This window comes from Eutrigla gurnardus (assembly GCF_963514095.1).
Source record: "Eutrigla gurnardus genome assembly, chromosome: 20".
Lineage (NCBI taxonomy): Eukaryota > Metazoa > Chordata > Actinopteri > Perciformes > Triglidae > Eutrigla > Eutrigla gurnardus.
This window is the reverse complement of record NC_139931.1, coordinates 13,823,744-13,847,274: the sequence shown is the minus strand read 5'-3', so window position 1 is coordinate 13,847,274 and position 23,531 is coordinate 13,823,744. Positions and strand designations below refer to the sequence as shown.

Genomic DNA, 23,531 nt, shown 5'->3' with positions numbered 1-23,531 from the left:
TTCAATCTTGCATCATCACTGAAACACTGCCGTCCCATAAACCCACTTCTTAATCCCAAAGCCCTTTTATTTTGTGGTCAATGTGCCACCCATTGCCACAAATCCCCCTCTGCCTCAGTCTCGCCCCACCCCCACCCCCCTGTGTTTATGTGTGTGCATGGGGATGAGTCTGAGGTCAGATACAGCTTGGATCATCATCATCTTGTGCTATACACGTTTTTGTGAATACACTGGCATGAACAGAGTGCCTGCACAAGGTCAGGCAAACAACCTGCTTGTTTGCTGGGATTGTCATTCTACACGGTTCTGCTGATGATACAGGATATCAAACTTCCAGCCTGTTTTTGGGGTTCAAGTTCAGATCTGCGTTCCTGGAGGGAAAGACTTCATAGCCACCTCCTAGCGCAGTGCACTCCGGTTGGCAGCCACAAAAAAATGTGCCAAAGGACGATATAAGACGTAGAAGAAGAAGAGACGAGGATTACATCTTCATTTGATGATATGATCCACAACGCAGATGGAAAATTGTGTTTTTTGACCAGATCTACAAACATGTGGAGATTGGAGACACCTTCATATTCTTTTTAATTGGAAAAATACCATCACTCTGCAGCGGACTGAAAAAAGTTTTTTTCCCCTTCCTGTCACCTCCTGCATCCAGACTCCTGCGTAAGGGACGCAACAGAAACCCACTTCATCTGGTCCAGCACTCTGCAATCTGCTAGTTGACAAATTCTATCATGCAGGAGCCGCACCGTTACACGACGGCCATGTGAATTAAACCATTTTTAAATCATATAAAAGAAGAAGTGCGCGCTCTCGGCGAAGCATCAGCACCAGCATCCGATGCGCGTCCCCGCCCCGGTAGAGGCTGCCCGAGATCCCGGGAAGAGGAGTTGGAGCTGCGCGAGTTAAAGTTGGGCTAAAGGGGGGAGAGAGGATGCTGCAGGACAATCTAGGATCTAATTAACATAGCCTGTGCGAAGAAACGTGTCCTAAGTGAAGGATGACTTGCAAAATACTGAGCATATGCCTCTTATTTCTGGGTTTTCAACATTGCTCATCACGTAAGTCTTGTGAAACAGCAACTGTTCATCTATTTTCGGCTGCTAGAATATGATGAAAATATGTCAAAGTGTCTATACCTGCCGTGTCTGCATATTGTTTAGCATCTGATCAGGAAAAAGTTGCAATATGAAATTCGTGCAAAAATACCACTGGAGGGCAAAATGTAGCCTGAGGGTGTTGAGATCATTGAAGGGCAATCATTGCGATTCGATCAGATAGCCTTAAAGCACAGTTCATTTTAGTTGGCGGCTATTGTGATTTCAGCAGAGCATTGTGTTTTTATTATGGCACAAATCAAAGTGTGGAAGCACGCCGCGTCCGTCGTGCGGGAGGTACGCATGCTTAGCACCGCACAGTCTGCATTGCAGTACTTTCGCTCAGCCAGCGCGCAAGTTTCTGCACCGTGTGCTTTCAACTTCTCTTCAAAGGACGATGCTGATCGAGTCTATTTGCTTTGTAACACAATGATAATAATAATAACCGTGCATGTTGTTGTTGGGTGGAAATCCGCTGAATACATTATCAATGTGTCGGTTTGGAGAGCAGGGCACGGCGTCCTGACCGGGACCAGCCCACTGCAGTACTTTTTTTTGGGGAGGGGAAGCCCTCGTTGCCAACACCTGAACATAAATTCCTGCATCCTGCGTGCACAAGACGAGCGCGCATTCACTTTGCAGGGGAATGATTAGTCAGTGTAAGATCAGTGAAGGAGTCGTGTGGAGGGCTTATTTGGACGGAGGTGGGGTTGTGTTTGGGGCTCAAATTGAGTTAGGGGAAAGGTGCCATCTAGCCTCCTGTCACAGAGCTTGTGTGCACACTAATAAGCGTCATGCGTGATGTCAGTGGGAGGACTTCACGGGGACCTGACTGTTAATTAACCCTGAAAAGTGCATAGCGTGACTCATTCGTTTTTTTTGTTGTTTTTTTTTAAATATCAGTAAGAGATCAAGGAAGGATGCTTTGCCACGTGACTTCTTCTAGACATAATGCATTTCCAACCAGGTTCACAGTATGAGCTCTGGGAGTTAATGTCAGTGCATCCACTTTACATACATAGTGTGCACATTTCTGAGTCCTCTCTGAAGTTATTGCAGGGAAATATTATTCCCCGAAAAACGCTTTGTATATGATGCCACCGATTAGAAGCTCTGGGAAGTGAATGGTGCCATCTCATTATTAAAGTGAATGAACAGGAACAGCTGCAGTTGAGTGGGAGTTTGTAAACGTCACTGGATCATCTAATGCTATCCTGCAAGTGGGGGCCTGTGGGTTTGACTCCATCCTGTTGTTACTTTATTGGCCAGGCTGACTGCATACTGTATCTGCTTTGTGGAGATGCACAGTAGAGCTCTGTCAGATTAAAATGGAGCCTGAGATCCCAGAGCACAGTGACCCAGCCTGGGGCGGGACTGAGGCTCACTCAGTAAGTTGTAGACGAATTCATATCTAGCAGGAAGAGCAGGCTGCTCCGTGTGGAAACTCGGCCGTCCCGGAAAATAGAAAATAACCGTTTGAGATCTGAATTTAAGTCTGAATCTGATACTGATGCATGGCAGACACCACCCACTGTGGTGCCTGCCTGGGTATGAATTATTTATTTAAAGCCCTTTAACAAAGCATGCTATATTTTTGGTACCCCCTTTTCTGCTGCAGCGTTCGCAGTTCAATATATTGTTCTTGGCCATCTGCATTCACACAGACAGACTGAGTTTGCTGCCTGAATCCTCAGCTGTCACGCATCGCAGGCTAGTGACAGGCAGAAGAGGTGCCTCTCTGCATATTGTATGTAACCAGCAGGAATGATATGTCGGTCCAGACAGAGCAGCCACACTTACAGCAGACTGATGATTCAGCAAGAGCGGTGGTATAGAGCTCTCACAGCCCCTTAATGATAGATGGAGAAAGAGACTTCTGTGTGGTGCAGAGAGAGAGAGAGAGGGGGGATCAGAAGGAGAGGGGTGGCTGGATGCTCAGGCTTCAGGTACACTTTACTGCATCATGACAACGCCCACACTGAGAGAGAGGCAGAGAAGTACAAAAAAAAAAAGAACATAGTAAGATGTTGAGCCAGAGTGTGAGGTAATGGGACACAGTGTGAGCAAGACAGATTGGATGATTTAATGTAAAAAAAGAGACGGGACTTAGATTGATGGGAAGGAAGCTGTAAGGAATGTTGAATAGGAGGGGGTGTAAAGTGTGTGACAATAAGGAGGAGCCGAGGTGCTGCATGGCCTGGGTTAACCTGCTCTCGTCTGGGGCGGAGCCGCTCTCCACATTCAATAGTAAATTCCTCTCCTCTACAATTTATTGATGAATTAAAAACCAATATACCATAAGCCATTAGTTGCAAATGAGCTTTGCCTGTGTAAGTAACTGCAGCTGCAGAATGGCCACTTTAGCAATGGATCCTTTGAAATGGCTCGTCAGTGTAGCGATGGAGTGATGCAGCAGAGATGCGTTTTCTTTCATCTGCAGCACAGCAGGAAGTTGCGTATGATAAAGATGGTGAGAAAGCCTCTCAGCCTGGCAGACAGAGGCAGAGAGTCAAGGTCACATTTCACTTGCTCAGCACATTTCATCCACCTGAATGTGCAGCGTGTCCTTGCATAAAATATGACAGAATGCTCATGTGACTAAGAGAGAAAAGGGTGTATTTGTGCTGCATAACGACTCACGGATGTTTCATGTGTTATTTAAGGTAGTGTAGGCAGTGGATAAAAGCTCTCCACTTCCTCATTTCTGCATGATTTGCTGTGATCGCTCCGTCTTCTGCTCCATGACGAAGCTACTTCAGATTTGGGCCCATGCAGCAGTCTCTCTCATCCTGCTCCTTCTGCAGCCTGCATACTAAATCTGCTAATGGGAGGACAGGAAATACAATGCCAGAACTCCTGTTAACAACCGCAGAAGTTTAGAGAGGATTATATATATCAAGGGAGAAGGAGGAGAAAGGTCATGGAGCTGCTTATTTTAGTTCGTTCTGTGCACACTCAGATTAAAAAAAAACATTATTTCTATGTATCTGCTTACCTTCAATCCCAATAGTTTTAGCCTATCTATAATAATCTTGGTGAGTGGTAAAGAGCACATTTGGCACTTAAAATGAGACAGTGTTTCTCTTGCAGCTTGAGGTGAGGGCATTGCACATTTATTCGCAGCAGTGACACAAGTAAGATTAGGAAGAATTATGGTGAGTTTTAATAGCCGCGGCCTGGGGAGCGAGCCGGAGCAGATGTGCGATGGTCCTATCAGTCTCGTAACCACATGCTGAAGAACAACGTGACAAAAGGGCCAGTCTCAGGATGGCTTTAATGCCCGTGTCACTGCATGTACAAAATGGCACAGAAACACACAGGCACCGACGAGCACTGCTAACACACGCCCACAAAGACATTCATGTGACGCAGCAACATCCTGCCTCTGCAACACTGAACAACAGGGGACCAGACCTCTTTTGAAATAGGAAGGTGGTGGAGCCGCATTACATTCACTAGTTTTTTCACAGAGATGTGCATAATCAGGAGCTGTTGGTCTCAATCCACCACTCGTCCCACCCAGCCTGTGAGGAAATTAAGATGCAAAGATGATGCAGGCTTAAGAGTGACAATTTGTTTGGCTTTATAAGTCTTAAAAAGGAGGAACTGTGCTTTACTGTGGAACATGAATCTGTGACCTCACTCAAACTAAACGTGTTTGTGCTTTACTTTGAATTTAATTGGATTTGTTTTTATGTCTAATGGGGCATGCACTAGAATCTAATTAAAATTGTGTAGCTTTGCCAGTCTTTGTTGCCCACAACCGTATCCTTTTGAAAGTGATGCATGAATAATGATCAGTCCTTTTTTAATAACACCCAACCTTGGTGTCTTCCTTCCTTGTTACTGCAGGAGAATGTGTTGATCCGCTGATCTCTGGGCTCTACGCCTCCTCCTTCCTGGCCTCCTCCAGATATAACTTTCTTTATTCTGCTAATTTTGCCAAATTATATGGTAAGTTCCTAATTGTAGTACTGTTGAGTAAATCTATTTCACACCATGCACCTTGCAGACCTTTCTAATGGCAGATTATTATGGCCATTTAAGTTATAACAGCATTCTCGCGGTGGCATGAAATTACATTGACAGTCACTGTAATATCGGTACTATGACACATTCAGAGTTTGGGAAGCCTCACTATTATCTAGTGTTTGTTTTAACTTTAGCACACAAATAAGGACCTCAGATTACACAATTTAGCATTGAAGGAAGAATTATAATGACTGTGGGAATTGATTTTGGAAATATTGCTAGCAGCTAACAGATTGAGGCCTATAATTTGCTACAATTTGCTTGATAAATAAGCAATATATTGGATAATGTTGAATACTAAAGGTTTTCCAATCGCAGAAAAAAAAACCATAAAACCTAAGCAGCTTTTTAGAGTTCCCTACTCTGCATTTGACAGGTCCAAGATGGCTGCCTGTTACAAGTTCAGTTGATACCACAATTGCTTTGATCACGATTTCTGCCCAGTCAAACTGGATCTGTCAGCCCTCCAGTCAAACACTCCCCTTTCTCCCCCTCAGGCAGCAGTGGCTGGTCCCCATCCGCCAGGGACAGACAGCCATGGCTGCAGGTAGACCTGGGCAGGAAGTATCGACTGGTGGCCATCGCCACCCAGGGGACCTTCAACTCATATGACTGGATCACCAAGTACACCCTGCTCTATGGAGACCGACCAGACTCCTGGACGCCATACATCATGGATGGAGGCAACTCTGTAGGTGTCACCGAGCCAGGATGGTTGGGATGGTTGGGATGAGAGCCATAACTGGGATGAGGCGGGGATTAACGAGTCAAATGTAATCTTTTCAGACGATTTAGTGGGCGTTCTATTAGATTCATTGTCACTGGCACAGAAACAAAGACAGCACAGCATATTATCTCGTTCAACACTGATGAAGCTAATCTCATCATCAGTTCATCTCCAGTCCCTTAATAATGTTCTGACACCATTGCAGTGACTCAATAACTCTCTCCCCTATTTCCTGCTCTCAACTGTTTGCAGACGCTGCCTGCGAATTGGAATTATTATCAGGTGAAGAGGAACGTCTTCCATTACGCCTTTACTGCTAAACACATTCGTCTGCTGCCTCTGGCCTGGAACACAGAGAACGGAGGGAAGATCGGTGTGAGGCTGGAGCTGTATGGCTGCTCTTATGGTAAAAATGACTAATGGGCGCTACCCAGGGATTTACCGTCTCTGATTCACATCCAGGGACGCTCTACAATCCCAGGGATTAATAATATTTGGTAATATGCCACTAAATCTAAGTGCCAGATACGCCCAATATCGCCTGCTTCATGCAGGAACATTATACACTATAGATGCAAACACATCTGATGAGCTCCAGGAAATGAGCCATGCAGCATTTACTCAGATAATCCTTAAACCCTGAAGGACAAAAAAAACAAACAAGAAAGAAAAGCTACATAATACGTTGTGAATTTGGAAATAGTGAATCCATTTTGAAATTTTGTCCGCAGACTCCTATGTGTTACAGTACAACGGGGATGACTCAGTGGTCTACATGTACCCAGAAAAGAGGTCCCGTACACTACACGACCACATCGCCATTAACTTCAAGACTCTGGAGCAGGACGGCCTGCTGTTACACAGTGAGGGGATTCAAGGTGACCTCTTCACCTTGGAGCTGAAGAGAGGCCGTCTTTACCTGCACATCAGCCTAGGTACAGCCGGGGTTGTTTGTTGGATAAATAAAGTTGTATTATTATTATTATTATAGTTCAGCATTTTCACTCAGTTTTACAATTCTTAGAGCTGATTTTGAGAATTTGTTTTACTTCTATTCCCCCTTTGCTTTACCTTCTGTCTTTCAGGGAGCAGTGTAATACACAAAGTCGACGGCCGGACTACACTGAGTGCTGGCAGCCTTCTTGATAATCTACACTGGCACTATGTCACCATCAAGCGCTCCGGTCGACAGGTGAACTTCACAGTGGACAGTCAGACAGTCAGCGCCATCTGTAAAGGAGAGTTTACACACCTGGATCTGGATACGCAGGTACCTCATAAACAGATCATATCTACACAGTATGAAATGTAAACTGAAGGCTGAGGTGAGTATGTGATCAATTAGCTGAAAACATTTACTAAATGCTTCTTTGGAGGATAATTCCAAATGTTTCGTACTTACAAGTTGAAGTGAATTTGTAAACTCTTTCATTCAAATATTATTTTTTCTCATGTATTGACATTTGCCTTTGTTTATATCTTATCCTAGTTATATGTAGGAGGCGTCATTGAGCAAAATTTGCCTCACCTGCCCACCACACCAAATTTCCGGGGCTGCCTGGAGAACGTCTTCATCAATGGTGTCAACATTATCAACATGGCTCAGAGAGAAGAACCTGAAATTCGCATCCCGCGAAAGGTGGGGCTTTATACAAACCATCGCACAACATCCCAGTCATGTTTGGGATGATCACTTTATGTTTTCGAGGTTATGTTTTCAGATCCATGGCTCAGGTTACAGCATGGCTGAGAGAATTTTGCCTGCAATTAAATGTCTCAAAAACAGGCAGTATGTTCTTTTGTAAAACCAATAAACCCAATAGTGACCATCACATTATTGTAGCGGGAGAAAAATAACAGGTTGTGAGTGAATTGAAATATCTCGGGGTGTTAATTGTTTCAAACCTTTCCTTTAAGGCACATGTAAAAGAAAACCTGCAAAACTACAAAACTCAATATTGCAAATTTTCGTTCCATCAGAAATTACATGTCTACAGAGGCTGCCGAAAATGTTTTTACACTGTGATTTTTAGTCATCTGAATTATTGTTTGACAACCTGGTCGCAGGCCAACTTGAGCACATTAAAACCACTTGAATCACAATACAAACAAGCAATAAAAATTCTAGATAAAAAAACAAAACACTTCCATCACTGTCCGATTTAAAAAAAGTACCAGCTCTTAAGCTGGGAAGACCTCAAAATATTTTAATGTATGCTTGGTTTTTAAGGTCACTCACAATCTAGCTCCACCACTACATGCTGCTTACATCAACAGAAGTGTTATTGTGTTATTCCGTTGTGTAAAAAACTCTTTTAGTCAGTCAGCCTGGTCCGTCAAAAGTGCAAGAGAATGTTATTGAATCAATAGTAATCAGCGGCTTGTTTTCACTTTAACTGAGGCCTGATTTCTATTTCTTCCCTTCAGAAAAAGATGCATTATGCCTGCAGGGACATGCTGCTCAAACCGATGACTTTTGCTGGACCCAACAACTACCTGCAGGTGCCGGGATTCTTCAGGAGACCTCGTTTGTTCGTCAAGTTTAAGTTCCGCTCATGGGACTACACGGGGCTGCTCATGTTCACACGCTTTGCTGATGACTTAGGTGCCCTCGAGCTGGGCTTAAGCGAAGGACAGATCAACGTCACCATATTTCAACCTGGAAAGAAGAAACTCCAGTTTGCTGCAGGTGGGCTTATGAAATGTTAGATTGTGGAATATAACGTTTAAAGATTTTAGATCATATGATATAACGAAATGGAGGTGTTTTTTTTGTTTTTGGTTTAACTTTGTTTAGAATAATTAATTATGTTACAATTTCTGGTAGGAATATTGATTTTGCATTCCTCAAAACAATATACACAGATTCAAAATATATAGGCCTTTTACCAAATAAATACAACTAACAATAATTATTATAATTTATAAACACACAATTCATATGTTCTCCTCGAAGCCAACACACCATTAAAAAAAACAAAACAGAAATTTTACACTGCTGAATGTAAAACAAACTTCAACCAACCTCAACAAAGACAAAATAAAACTAACCAAAACTGTCTTGGTCAGCTCTTAATAAATGCTAAATTCTTCATGTTGGGCATGAAAAGAAATAGCCGTTATGCAGCAGACTACCAGATTGAAAAACACAGCAATCAATCTTATAACCCTCAACCTGGTTTGGTCAACTCTGATTGTGGGCAATTTAGAAGCAGAGGACACACGTCAGTCAAAATCCTCTGAATGAAGGATTCAATCCTCTGGAGAACTTGGAGGATCCTCAACATTGCTCTAGTCATCCAGTGGGATTTAATGACATCCCTGAAATTCAGCTGTTGAAAGATCCTCCCTTGACATTGAGAAACACCCACTGTTTAGTCATTTCTTGCAATTTTTCTCAGGTTTTTGGTTTTACATGGGCAAAAAAAAAAAAAAAAACACCTACCTACAAACCCATTAGAGCTTTACATAGTTGACTCTCATTCACTCAGACTATCAGACTGGCAATAATGAATGATACATTATACATGAGCTTTATACTGAATCTGATGAAACAGCATGACGGGTATGTCTCCATGTTTCTAGGTTACAGGTTAAATGATGGTTACTGGCATACAGTAGATTTGGCAGCCAGAGACAACCTGCTGACCCTCACAATTGATGAGGAGGAGGGCTCTCCACTGAAGATTACCAACCCTTTCACAGTTCGGACCGGAGACCGCTACTTTTTTGGAGGTGAGGTTATGACAATTGTCGACTGCCGCTGAAATTAACTCACAAATCTGTTCTGTCCGATTCATACATTTGCTTTCCTGCACTCAGGTTGTCCAAAAACCAATAACACAATAAGGAAGTGCGAGACCAAGCTGAACCGCTTCCATGGTTGCATGCAGCATATCTTTATAGACAACGAGCAGCTTGATATTGACATTATTCTGCAACGACAGTGGGGGCGCTATGCTGAACTGTTGCTGGGCACGTGTGGCATCACTGACAGGTAAGAAATAACACCTATCAGGTAACATAAAGCGTACATGAATGATATGTGTGAATTTATCGTAGGAAAATGGAATGAGGAACTAATAAATACGTTACATCAAAACTATCTTCTCATGTCATTTGAGTGGTAAAGTCACCAACTCTATACCCCAAGGTGTCAAAAGTACAGACATTCTATACTCAAGTAGAAGTAGGGATACTAGTATTCAAACCGACTCTGGTAAAATTAGAAGTACTGATTCTAATTCTTTACAAGTGAAAGTGAAAAGGTACAGGCTCTGAAATGTACTCAAAGTATAAAGTAAAAAAAGTATCACTTTGAAGGCCAACAGTATAAAATAAAATGTAAAAAGTATCCATGTGAAAGACATTTCTACTGGCTGTTTTGCACAACTAACTGAATCTTGTATATTAATATGAAAAAAGTTATCGATAATTGCAAGAAAAGTCAGAACTGGAGAATTTGTTTTCATTGAAGAGCAAAGTGAAGGCTTTTCTCAACAGAAAATATGTTTTTGCTTTTCTGCTGACTCACTCAGGCAGTTTGATTGACAGACGGTTCATCCAATCAGCTGCCAAGTATTCTTTGAAAGTGCACGCCCTCTCCCCAACAGTTTCCAATGACGTGTAACAAACAAACAACTAACACAGCGAAAAAGAGAGAATGCGGAATGGAAAGAAAGAAAATGACTCACTTCATGAAAGTCTCACCTTCGTAACATCAAAACGCTCAGTATAAGCATACCTCTTGTTCACAGATGTAATCCAAATCCATGTGAACATGAAGGCAGATGCATCCAGTCCTGGGATGATTTCATCTGTCTGTGTGAGAACACAGGCTATAAAGGAGAAGTGTGTCACATGTGTAAGTGCTAACCTTATTATAATAAGAATTTCTTCACAGTTGATTACTCTTGGCCCATACCATATTTCTTCCTTATAATAACAAATTGATCATGTCACTTTTCGGACAGCGGTATATAAAGAGTCATGCGAGGCCTACAGACTCAGCGGCAAGTATTGGTCTGGGAACTACACCATCGATCCTGATCTCAGTGGACCGCTGAAACCATTTGAAGTGTACTGCAAAATGAAGTGTAAGTAATCACTAACAGATTACAGCTGCATCTGCATTGTGTGTTCAGTGTTATTCCCGGATCTCCTTGGGTTGTTGATGAAAAATTGGAGTCAGATCGTGTTTTTGTAATGACATGTGTGCTGGAGTTTCATGGGAAATTAAGACTATAAAACAAGATATGTCCAGCAGTTTCTCCCTCTCCTGTTTGTTTTTCTTATCTTACTGTTCACATGCATTGCTTTTCATTCTATTCATATTCCCTCCATCTTTCTCTTTTAACATTTAATCACTATGACCCACATCTGTCGTGCCTCTACACAGCATATAAAGCTTGGACAGTGATTCTGAATGACCGCGAGGCTGGTACCAAGGTGACTGGGAGTTCAATAGACCGGCCATATATAGGAGATGTCAACTACTGGAATGCCACCTGGGATGAAGTCACTGCTCTAGCCAACATCTCCATGTACTGCGAGCAGTGGATTGACTACTCCTGCTACAAGTCCCGTCTCCTCAACACCCCTAGTAAGTCAGTTTATTCATTTGGGAGTGTGCTCATGGGAAAACAAGAAAACCAGTAAACTCACACACTTCATCTTTCTCAAAATAGATGGAAGACCTTTTGGCTACTGGATTGGTCGGAACAATGAGAGTCACTATTACTGGGGTGGAACATTCAGAGAGGTCCAAAAGTGTGGCTGCGCTATCAACCAAACCTGCACCGATCCCAAGTTTCAGTGCAACTGTGATGCTGACTATAGACAGTGGTGAGACAGACATACAGTACATTGTGCAGGTTTATTGTCTGTGACACTGATAATTAAGTCCAAACATCTGCATTGTGGCTTCTCAGGTACTCCGATAAGGGCTACTTGGACTTTAGAGACCATCTGCCTGTGAGGAAGGTGGTAGTCGGGGACACCAACAGGACCGGCTCAGAAGCACAAATCACAGTCGGGCCCCTCCGCTGCCATGGCGACAGTGAGCTTAATTAATTATGGGTTGTGCTCATTGCCCAGCTTTGTTGAGAGGGTTGAGATTTGTTACATTTCAATGTTTTTCCAAAGGAAACATCTGGAACACCATTGCCTTCACCAAGCCCACCTACATAACCTTCCCAACCTTCAGGCCTGGCTCCAGCGCCGACATCTCCTTCCACTTCAAAACCTATCGAGACCACGGCGTGTTCTTGGAGAATTCTGATGACCAACTTCGAAACTTCATACGGATAGAGATGAATAGTGAGTTGACTCATCTGCTACCAGGGAGATATTCTTCTCACGCAACATGATTATCTAAGAATAACTGTACTTTCTTGTCATCTTTTCTCTTCCAGCAACCCATAACCTTTTGTTCGTATTTATGGTTGGCGATGGCATCGTCAATGTGACACTACGGTCCCCTGTGCCACTCAATGACAACGAGTGGCACTTTGTTCAGGCCGAGATTAATGTGAAGCTAGCCCGGATCAAGGTTGATTATCAGCCCTGGGCTGTCACACACTTTCCAGGTCAGACTTTCGTCACCATGAAGTTTACCCATCCCGTCCTTGTAGGTAGGTTGATCTGAGGTGCACATGTACATTTGGCATGACATACAGTGGACTTAATGTTTCCTCTCACTTAAAGATGAATAACCACTGATACGAGTTTTCTCTATATTAGGTGCAGCCAACCGCACCCTCAGACCTTTCTTGGGGTGTCTTCGAGGGTTGCGGATGAACGGTGTTCCACTTGATCTCGAGGGGAAAGTAAATGAAGAACAGGGTATAAGGAGGAACTGTACTGGAGAGTGTCTCAATACTACCCTACCGTGCCGAAACAGCGGCCAGTGTATAGAGGGCTACGCTTCCTACACTTGTGACTGTAACAACACAGCTTTTGATGGTTTCTACTGCCATAAAGGTGAGTTCATGCTTGTTTCTCTAGCCCTGACACAAACCTTCACATAGTAACCAACATCATCTGTCTAATTCCACAATGATCCTTTGTAAGACATCGGGGCCTATTTTGAGATTGGCTCCTGGCTGAGATACAACATACGAAAGAAGCCTATAACGGATGAAGCAGCATGGGCCAACTGGATCGACCCGCATTACGACAACTTCAGCCTCGGCTACAATGACACAGCAGATGACATTGAGTTCAGTTTCAGCACCGTTTACACACCAGCCGTGTTGCTCTACATCAGCTCCTTTGTCCAAGACTACATTGCCATCATCCTCATGAATGACGGTAAGAGAAGCTTAGAAACAATCTGAGAATGTGAAAGCTTCTACTTCTGTTAGAGACTTTAATCTATCCATAGTTGATATAAATCAAGTAAAAAAAACAAACGGTATTTGCTACTGATGTCTTTTGTTTCCTCTATAGGTAGTGTTGATCTGAGGTATAAGCTGGGGCTCATAACACACAAGTACCAGCTGACTCACCGAAACCTGGCAGATGGATATCCCCACTATATCAACATAACCAGACACAACAGAACCATCAAAACACAGGTTGATGCTGGTTTTTATCTTCAATCAAATAATATTGTCAAGAAAAATCATAGACCTTTGTACACACCACTTATCTTAGTTTCCTAGTATCCTGGCTCTAAAGTAACCTTATCTTTGACATACCACACACAGGTGGATTACATGGAGCCCATAGTGGAAAAGATAACCTTAGTGGAGGATGCCAGGTTCGACTCTCCAAAGTCCATGTTCCTGGGCAGAGTGATGGGTAAAGTTCTAATTTACCACTGGTTGATGAGCGCATGTATTACTGCTTGTATTATTAATTAAATTCATTATTTTAAATAGTAACTTTGTGGGTGTTTGATTGTTTCCGTCTGCTCTTTCAGAGATTGGTGACATTGACTATGAGATCCAGAGGCATAATGCTCCAGGCTTCATAGGCTGCATATCTGGGGTGAGATACAACGTCTACGCCCCTCTAAAGGCCCTCTTCCGTCCAAATGAAACAGACCCTCCAGTTACAACACAAGGCTATGTATCGGAGTCCAACTGTGGCGCCTTCCCTCCTATCCTTGGTTATGTACCATGGGAGGTAGACCCCTGGTTTACCACTATAGGTGAGTTTATATGTACCCTAATGCATCGGTTTGAAAAAAATATATAATTTTGTGGTTATCCACTTATTTTGTATTTCTGTCTTTCAGAGTATTTTTATATCCATGATGATCTAGGCCTGTTTTGGATAACAGGTAAGTTCTACCTCATTACAGAATTGCTGCATTAAAAAAATAAGAATTTAGCAGTATATTCATTTTGAAGCAATGCTTCTCTCTCACTTGTTTCTGTCGTCCTCAATATTTCCCCTCTACCAGATGAGACAAATCATCCGTTTGAAAGTCTCTTTCCTTTTTCCCCACAAAATCCTCTATCCTCTATCTATAATCCCAAATAAGAGCAGGGTTGTCAGGTTCCAATGTGGGCTTTTGAGTGTTTATTCAAATGTCTGACTGTAGTCTTAAATTTATTGTGGGACAAAACCTAAAAGAAGTAAGAAGTGCCTATTGAAAAATAAACCTAAATTCTAATGTATTATCAAACTGGAGATTATATTTGTTTTCATTCAGTTGAGGTCAGATTTAATCTACTTGATTATCTGAATTAAATTAATTCAAATAAAACAGACCTGTTTGTCTTTGACACACACACACACACACGCACGCACGCACACGCCTCCCTGATGAGCAGAAGAGCTGGGAGTCTCAGGATTAAAGTGCAGTGCAGAGATTCTGAGCTCCATCCCTGTCTGAGGCCTTTACCGGATCAGCTATATTTAGCCTGCATGGGCCCAGCTTACTGTGCATCATTGATAAATGCTTCAGTTGAATAGATCTTTTCAAATTCAGAGGTATTATGCAAAATGCGGGACACCAGCCTGCCATTAGCGATTGGTGCGCCATTCAATCATTCTAACAATTATCCCTCCGGTTGTCGGACGAACAAAACTGCTGGTGAACAAATTCTGCCACTACAATATTTTACCCATTCATTTTTCCTTCATTCATCCTGTGACAATACCACTTTAAATAGGCCTATAATTTTCGCTTCTTTGCTGCTCTTAGCAGTGTTGGGCGCAATATATCTTTTCAACAGCGTTGACCCGTTCTCTATATCCATTTATTAAGCATGTGAACCTGAGGCCTTTCCCAGCGTGCTTTGGCAGAAAGGCTCGGAGGCACTGTGGACATTTCCCCAGTCCATTACACACTGACAAACAAACACACACCTACAGGCCATTTAATGTCTACAGTTCTGCTGGCCTGCATGTCTATGGACTGTGACAGAAAACCCAACAAAAGGCAGGGTATTAAAACTACACTCAGAAAGGACAAGGGATGAGGTCTGAACCTTTAGATGTGACAATATTTCTGGCTCACAGGCAGCTGGACTATAAATACTCAGAGTCCCAGTCTCATAAAAGAAGCTAATAATCACACATCTATTTGGATTTTGGAATTTGACTGGAGATTTATAAAATAACCAGTCTCAGTGTGATGCTCGTATAAATTGCAGCTTGTTGGATGGATGAGGCCTGCCCCAGGTGCCAGCCTAGTTATTCTAAATTATGATTGTCAGAGGCGGGACTTAGTTTGAATATGCAAACCAAACTTCCTATGCAATTTGGTGTTACCTAAGAGGTAGAAAGAGAGAAGGGGGTAGAAAGAGAGGTAGCATTTTGTATTTAAGTAGGTATGGGATAGGAGTATAAAAATGGGAATGTTATTACAACATGCACGCTCATACTTCCTGCCACCCTGTCATCAGTCTGTGCCCCCAGTCAAAAAATAAAATAAAAATGTCTACACGCCACTTCCTCTCAGGTCACAACCCCACACATATGCCCCGAGACTTACTCAGTCTGGTGTGGCTGCATTCAGGAATTATATCTTGTACAGTCAACCTCAGGACATTTTTATGAATTTGATTATCATTAAAAGAATATTTCACCCTTGAAAGTTACATTTATATAATAACTCACCACGTGTTGCCTTGAATCCTTGAAGAAAGCTATGTTTTCCTTGCATTCCTCCAAGGTGAACAGAAAATCCCAAAATGGCCAAAAACTGAGTTAATCCTCGACGAGTTGATGTAAAAGCAAAACTATCTCAAAACATCGATTTTGTAACTCAAACACAACTCGTGCAGTGTGTGACAGGTGTGTTCAGGACACAGTAGCCTACAACCAATAAAGTCGGTAATGACTTTTATGGAGAAGTTCAGCAAAAACCGATGGGATTAGATCGATCAAATAAGAGTTCAGTTCCAGAAAACAGAGCAGAGACTCTTGAGGCTTTAAGCAGGCCCAGATGAACACAGGCTTGATTTGTGATTGGTAGCAGCTACGAGTGCAGGTGAATGGGTGATTTGATGAGGTGGGAGTGGCTGGCAGGTAGAGTGGAGCAGAGGTGGGGGTAATGGAAAGTACTGAGACAGCAGACCAGGAATGCTGAACTGGTGAACTGCTGAACGGCCCAGTCCTAACGTCCACACTCACTGGAAATCCATGATGGTTTAGGGCTGTCCCACATTAAAATCATTGAGGGCCCTTTATTCACACTTTCCACAAATCTGCAATACTCCAGACTCTTTGTAGCAAAAAAACAAAGTATTTCATTGATGAGGATCAAGAAAAAGACAAAACATACTCAAAGTACGAATCAGAGAAACAAAAGAGGTTGGAGATCCCGAACAGAACAAAAGATGGGGAAGATACTGGGCCAACCTTGCAATGGGCGTGGCATTAAAGCATTAAAACATCAGTCAAACAGGGCCTATTCCTCCTTTTTCTACATCATCTCTGTCTTCATTATGTTGCAGATTTACTCTGACTGTGCGATTTTTCCCCATTTTAGTCATTGTCATCCTGGCACTGCTGCTGCTCTTCGGAGGCCTGTACAGCATCTACATCTATGCGTATCAGCAGAAGGGCAGCTACCGCACCAACGAACCGAAAAACCTGGAGTCGCCCAGCAGCTCCAGGCCGCTGACCGAGACCCTGAGGAGGGAAAGAAAGAAACTCCCGGAAATTGAAGAGGAGTTCAGGAACGACTAGCGTCGCAGGACCTTTAGGGCAGTGGGTGGGATTTGACTGAGGGTTGGGCAAAGGGAAATAGCACTAACAATAACCACAGATACCTGTATTAATTTTTCTAAGTCTTTCGTTCCCCTTTTTTACATCTCGGTTTGTGTTCCTTTCCGCGGGGTTGACGCCTGGTGCTCTACATAGTATGTATTTTGGTAAGGGTTAAAAGTTCACATCAAGCCCCATGTTGCGTGAGAAGCGTACGAGTCTCACACTGTATTGCAGGGTGAAATACTGAAGTGCCTCATCTGAGCAAGCTTGATCTGAAGTAACATTAGCTTATTCAGATAGGGTTTAGATCAGACACTGTGGGATCAGGATTTTACGGGATATTAGTTACAGTTGGATCAGTTTAATGTATTCTCACCTATTTATTGATAGATTTTTTTTCCTGAGTCATTTTCGAGACTGATCAAAACTACCAATATCTTAATGCATAGATATATTGCCATATAAGATGTACTTTTTCGATCTCTCATGGAGCAATTTTTTGGCATTGTAGCGTCTTGGGTTTGAGCTCATCTGAGATCTAGTGAACTAAACCAGTGCAACAAAAATACAGATCATCGAAGCAAAACTGGTGTTCACGAATAAAAACATCCAACAGACGAGAGAACACACTGACAAGCATGGAGCTTTGAGATGATACATATAAAGATTGTATAAGGTATATACCCTCATAGCCTATTTGTTGTATTGCAGCCTATAGCAGTGCATTACCTATACAGGATGGCACATGTAAGTGGTTGAGAATTGCCATAGCGTCAGTAGATAGCAGCTTTGCCGATCACAGTATGCTCAGATTCCTACACACATTCTCAGCTATGAGGCTTTGGACATGAGAGTGTGATGATATGATAAGATACTCCTCTAGGTGTGAGAGCTGACAGGCTGTTGGTGCGCTGCAGAATGAAAACAAATGAGGTGATGAAGCTCAGCAGGGACAGGATGACCTACATAACCAAGTTCTCATTCCTTCTGTCTCACGTCTGGTTGCTTATATTAAGATCAAGCTGCCAATAGCTCGGTGCTACAGAGAGTTTGACTCGGCATACACCTCTGATCCTGTTACGAAAGAATCTCACAATCCTTTCACCCCCAGTAATACGCATCTTTCAGGAAACACACACACACAAACACACACACACACACAGTAAAATAATGTACAGCGGACCACAAGTGTGTAAATCTGTCACTTCCAACTCATACTGCTACACTATTTTTGCGTAATGCCGTAGGAACGTTAGCCGCCCACGCTGTCATTGCTGCTGCTGCTTGATTAGCTGCTTTCAGTGGAAAGTTGAACATTCTATATAGTCCAATGATCTTTTCTTCTCTGGCAAGATGAAATTTCATTTGATGTCCGGTGCAACCAAAGCTTCAGGCTATCATCACTCACCGCAGATTTACGTTGATACTAAAGCACTATTGTGTACGTGAAAAACATGGGGGAAAAAATGTAAAACATTTGTAACATAGAGCTATGCGTTAGTAGAGCATGGCCACACTGTGCAGTAACATGCAATACAATGAGCTTCTTTCAGCCACTATTGATGTTAAAGTTTATTTTGCAGATGCACAATAGCAAGTAGGATGTGTGTATACGTGAATAATGTGTTAAGCGACTTTTTTTTTTATTCCTTTGGTTTCTACAAAACAAGTTAAAAACAGTTGAATGGAGTGCTTTGAATGTAAAATCCTCTGACTCTGTAATGTATGAGCAGACACTACGGTGAAGACCTGCTCAGGTGTTTTCACTGTAGGCTGCTTAGCAATGAAAGTAAACTTATTCATGGTAGCTTTTTGGAACGCTCAGGATAAAGAAAGTAGAGTAGATGTTTTCTGTAGCATTATCACACCTCCAAAAACTCAACATTGTTGGTTTCCTCCATTACAGATGAGCAGAACTGTGTGAAATTGTACAGAGAAAGGATGTCAAAGCTGCGGTACCGCAAAGACACTTGTTAATGATGTATGAAATTGTATAGATTCGGCCAAAACTGGCATATGCAGGCTATATTTTTAAGAATGCTGTAATGTGATGAATGATAAAGCAAATGAGTAAACAGAGTGAAACTGTTGGTTTGTGATCGACACAAAGTAGAGTTTGTGTTTTTGTTAAATGGACAATCACCACTCAAAATTCATATTAGGCGCAAGCCAACAAACTTGTGTCCAATATGCTTCGTTGCCTATTAGTAAAGAGTCGACTTATGTATTCTATAAATGTATACACCTCCCAGTATTCATTGGTAACCCTAGCATTGTCACTTCATTGCCCCTCACCTAAATCATGTGTGGTCCCTGGAGCGTGTGTATGTGTGACTGACAGGATGTTTAGATGTGTGTGTTCATAGTTTGATCACCAAGATACCGATGTTAAATAATGACTCTCGTTAAAAAACAGTCATGTGCACTGATGCCAACTGTACAACTCACTTATCGTAGTACATCCCAGTCGTACGGTGAGACCAGGCCTGGATTTAGCTCAGTGGCTCCTTCAGGTTCAGGCATCAGGTGTTGGGAAATTACAAAGATCATTGAAGCTGTGCTGAACAGATCCTGACAGGTGTGAATAAAAGGGATTATGATAAAAAAAATGGCCAGAAGATGGAGTAGTCAGAATGATGTTGTTAGCTCAGACCGGGTATCTGCTGATTTCACCAAATGTATAACTGGTTAATATACGTATATTAAAGGGGGAAACATGTAATTGGGGTTAGTAAAAAGTCACTTGGGTTCAAGTCTATTCTGAGTATGAACACATATAGCGATTGTAATACTTATGAAGGCCTTAAGACTTTTTCATACTTTACAGTGTATAAACCAGCAGATACCCTGTCAACAGTGGCATCGTGTACATGATGAAGCACCAGTAGGCAGGTCAGACCACTTTCCTGCACCATCAAACTTTCTGCAACAAGTACCAGAAATAACCATTACAGTTGTGTTTGTGATCACACTGAATTTCAGGAGTTTTTCTGTTTTGTTTTTGTAACATTTTCACTGTAAATGGCCATTACTGTGTAAATCAAGGCATAGTCACCTCAATAAAAAGAAGCTTGAAGAAAATGAGCAATGTGTTATTTCAGGTGAGAGGCCTGTTTGCATAGACAATAAACACACAGGAAGAGCATGTTTTAATGTATAAAGTTAAACTTTTATTTTTATAGGCAGACACTGTACATAGCAGTAAACTCCATTTTGTTCATCCCTATTGAGAAGGATCTCATTTCAAAGTGGGCTTTAATGTTTTATAAATGAAAAACAGGGTGGATAACATCTGGACATATAACAAAAAAATGAAGATGATAAAGGATATTTTACATTCACATGTGGGGGACTTTAATATTTGGTCAAACGCGGATAATTTAGCTTTTCCCACGGTCATAACCTTTAACTCACCTCGTTTAATTATGCAACACATCCACACTGTTTCAGCCTTTTTTTGGTGTGGAATCATTTGGCACTTATATTATTTTTAAAGGATGGCATTTACTGTGTGACTGTTGTTAATGTATTAATAATTTCCTTCCAAAAATGTCCTCAAGATCGGTTTGATGTGCATGCACGTTGCAAGTACCAATAGTTGTAATATGTAAAATGAAAAGAGGGATGAGATCTCTTCACCATCATCGAAAGGTTACATTCAGTCAGTCGGTTTCTTGTCTGGTTGCCTATTTTTTGCAGAACAATGATATAAATGCACAATAACTACAATAACGATGTAGTGGTGATGCCAGCCGCTGAAGAGGTTCACAGAAGAACTTACAAAGCTGTGGAACCCGGTCAATTCTTCTGAAGATCAAGGCAGTGGGTAACATCACACTACAATACTGAGAGACTGCACAGAGCAGAATCTGACTGAAGCTAACGCTGTTGCTAACATTGTTTATTGTTTTTGTTTTTTTTATCCAAGAGACAGCACATGCATTTCACTGAGCATCATTAGGTACGATGTAGAAGCTTGCATTACGTATTGAGAGGTCAAACAAAAGCCGGTCTATAAGTACAGTAACAGAACTGCTTAGAGAGCAACACACTGTATGATGGGTAATCAATCACGACCTCTTTGCTTTGACAAGATGAAACAAAGAAAAACAAAAAACCATGTGATCCTCTTGGTGCAGTAAGCGATACGGATTAATAGTATTTCCACTTTAAATAGTTTCATTTCATAAGCTTGGCGTATACAGTCTTGCAGGTGGATCGGGTGGTTTTGGGCAGATGAGAGGGAGAGCTGAGTGATGTCACTGAAGGAGGTGGCATGCCGTCTGCAGGGCGGGGGCACCTGCAGACAGCAGGGAGGGACTCTCTATTTTTAGAATTGTAGCAGAGAGGAGAGAGGCAGTGACTGTTCATTGGAACTCGTCAGCTAGATGCTACAGAGAGGGACAGAAGCATTAGTGGGTGGCTGAAGAGTTAGGGGAAGGTTATGGAGGTAGGCAGCAGGTGTAGCTAAGTCATTTCTACCTCCCTCTCTATACCAACGTATTTGAGAGCATCCGCTTGGCTGTATCTGTGGAAGAAAATGGGAAGGGAAGAGTCTGAATTAGTGAAGAGGAAATGCAGAAAGTGGTAATTCAGTCACAATGTACAGCGCGGCCTGTTTTTTTGTTGTTGTTCTTTTTATTTTACTTTGAAGCTGCTGGAGTCACTAAAAGGCCAGTGACTCTACCTGTAGTCAAAGAAGAGTTCCTCTCCTTGCAGGATAGCTCGTTTGGCAAAGATGCCAATGCGGTGGTCTCCGTTCACCATCACCACTGCAAGAGCGGCAAACATAGCGTGAGACAACAAACGGTTTTCATCCCACAAAAGTCATCAAGATTTGAATTCCACAGCAAAACAAACTGATTCAGTGTTACCTTTTGCGTAGCAGTTGGGATTAACGGAATGATTTGCAAAGCGGATTTTGTTCCCCTTTCGCGTGGCATCCACAACAAAGTCTACCGAGAGACACACGGATTAAAAACAGTGACGGGTACGGTTAAGAGCAGGGGAGGTATGGGGAATACTTGCCATTGTTCAAGTTGAAAAGGAAGCTAGACATGTATTTGTCATAGATCCTTCCGCGTCGGTCTGCCTCATCCTGGGAGATCAGCTGCTCATGCACACACACAGTAATAATACAAACTGTAAGTCGAGCTGAGAGCTTATAAATAAATATATATATATTTGAATCTGACTAAACTGCATGGACCCACCTCTCCGCAGTATTCAGAGATGAACTCATTCTTCTGAACCGGCTCTTTGATGAAGGTGCCCCATCCGGCGACATCTGATGGAGCCAGAAGCAGGTGCTGAGAGGAGTCAGATGTAGGTTAGGACACCACGAGTCATATATATGATCTAAGCACCACTGACTTGTCTCCAGAATAACACAACATCACTTTTGAAACAGGAAACCTTTTAGACCTCCAAGTGTCCTTGTGTACCTTTTTCAGACCTCTCTGGATGCTGCAGTTCTTGCAGGAGATGGCTTTGGTGTCCCAGTGCTCCGCAGTGCCGCAGGTCATGCACAGATCCGGGTCACATTCCCTCACGGCCAGGTAGCAGGGACACTGTTTAGTGTTGCACTGGGTCTTACACCTGCAGCCTGGGAAGCGGTTCTGGCCTGGAAAACATTAGGGCACACAAAACAGAGTATGATTAGGATGAATAATTCCTTTTTTCCTGATATTCAATGTTAAAATGCAGTTGCAGCACAAAAACTGGATGGCTGAGAAATGCTGAGGAGCCGATCACTCAGAGCCCTCTGCTGGCAGATATGCTGAAATACAATTTTGCAGAGTGAAACACCCTGCAGGCAGGTGAATGGAGGGATCAGGCAAGAATAAGCAAAATGTCTTTCCAGCAGCCTCTGCTTGGGTAAAACTGTCTTTGCCTTTGTCTCCTCCGTGCCGTTTCATCCTCCCATTCCCAGCTTGCGTGGGTTTTATGACTCTGTATTATCCAGCATTGTTTAGCTGGAGCGGTCTGACTGATGTTGGAGATTATGTTGTATATCAGACACAGGGCCTGTCACATCGCTTTGATTTCTCTCCAAAGCTTTAAGCACACACATGTGCATCAGGGAGCTGTTTCCTTTTGGCCCCGGCTCTCCTCGGCTACGGGAAAAGGCGAGGTAACAGTCGGGCAGGGAGGAGGGGGAAGACGAAGGTGACTGAACCACAAGGGATGAACAAATGAGGCAAAACCATCTCGTCCAAACCATGGGAAAATATTTACTTCATCTTCTCCCCGGTGTCTGTTGTAAACACTCCAGAGGGTAAAATACAAAATGCATTCCTCCACCATGTGGCCATTTCGGAAAACACAGTTCTGGGCCATTGCTGCTGCAGCAGCGAATGCCTCATTCTGAGCACAGCTCTGTATTTCAACAGACACCCACCTATGTCGGCCAGAGGACAGTTTCTCCTCTGACCGCTGCCAGAATACTGCAGAATCGTTTTACATTCTGCTGCCATGCTCTATTGTGGTTTGGGGGAAAA

The 23,531-nt window shown here is 42.6% G+C and overlaps 2 protein-coding genes across 3 annotated transcripts in view; one reads left to right on the top strand and one right to left on the bottom strand.

Moving 5' to 3' along the window:
* Positions 1–770: 770 nt before the first annotated feature.
* Positions 771–19,285, top strand: cntnap1 (contactin associated protein 1). The gene is made up of 24 exons (XM_084038111.1): positions 771–1,067; positions 4,956–5,057; positions 5,633–5,826; positions 6,115–6,268; positions 6,594–6,797; positions 6,948–7,132; positions 7,352–7,501; positions 8,290–8,551; positions 9,448–9,597; positions 9,685–9,859; positions 10,620–10,726; positions 10,836–10,958; positions 11,261–11,464; positions 11,550–11,706; positions 11,793–11,920; positions 12,007–12,180; positions 12,276–12,494; positions 12,604–12,843; positions 12,934–13,173; positions 13,312–13,439; positions 13,572–13,665; positions 13,787–14,017; positions 14,105–14,149; positions 16,811–19,285. Exons 1-24 carry the CDS (start codon positions 1,007–1,009, stop codon positions 17,008–17,010), a joined length of 3,927 nt encoding a protein of 1,308 aa, XP_083894237.1. The 5' UTR covers positions 771–1,006; the 3' UTR covers positions 17,011–19,285.
* A 903-nt stretch (positions 19,286–20,188) lies between these two features.
* The window catches only part of ezh1 (enhancer of zeste 1 polycomb repressive complex 2 subunit), a 12,397-nt gene continuing 9,054 nt past the window's right edge, over positions 20,189–23,531 (bottom strand). The window contains exons 15-20 of one of the 2 annotated variants that reach the window (XM_084038119.1): positions 22,476–22,654; positions 22,245–22,340; positions 22,060–22,141; positions 21,906–21,986; positions 21,679–21,803; positions 20,189–21,559 (exon numbers count right to left, since the gene is read on the bottom strand). In XM_084038119.1, the coding sequence (XP_083894245.1) occupies positions 21,715–21,803; positions 21,906–21,986; positions 22,060–22,141; positions 22,245–22,340; positions 22,476–22,654 (527 nt within the window). In that variant the 3' untranslated portion in view covers positions 20,189–21,559; positions 21,679–21,714. The remainder of the gene's footprint in view (positions 21,560–21,678; positions 21,804–21,905; positions 21,987–22,059; positions 22,142–22,244; positions 22,341–22,475; positions 22,655–23,531) is intronic. The other variant, XM_084038118.1, reaches the window with a different exon arrangement.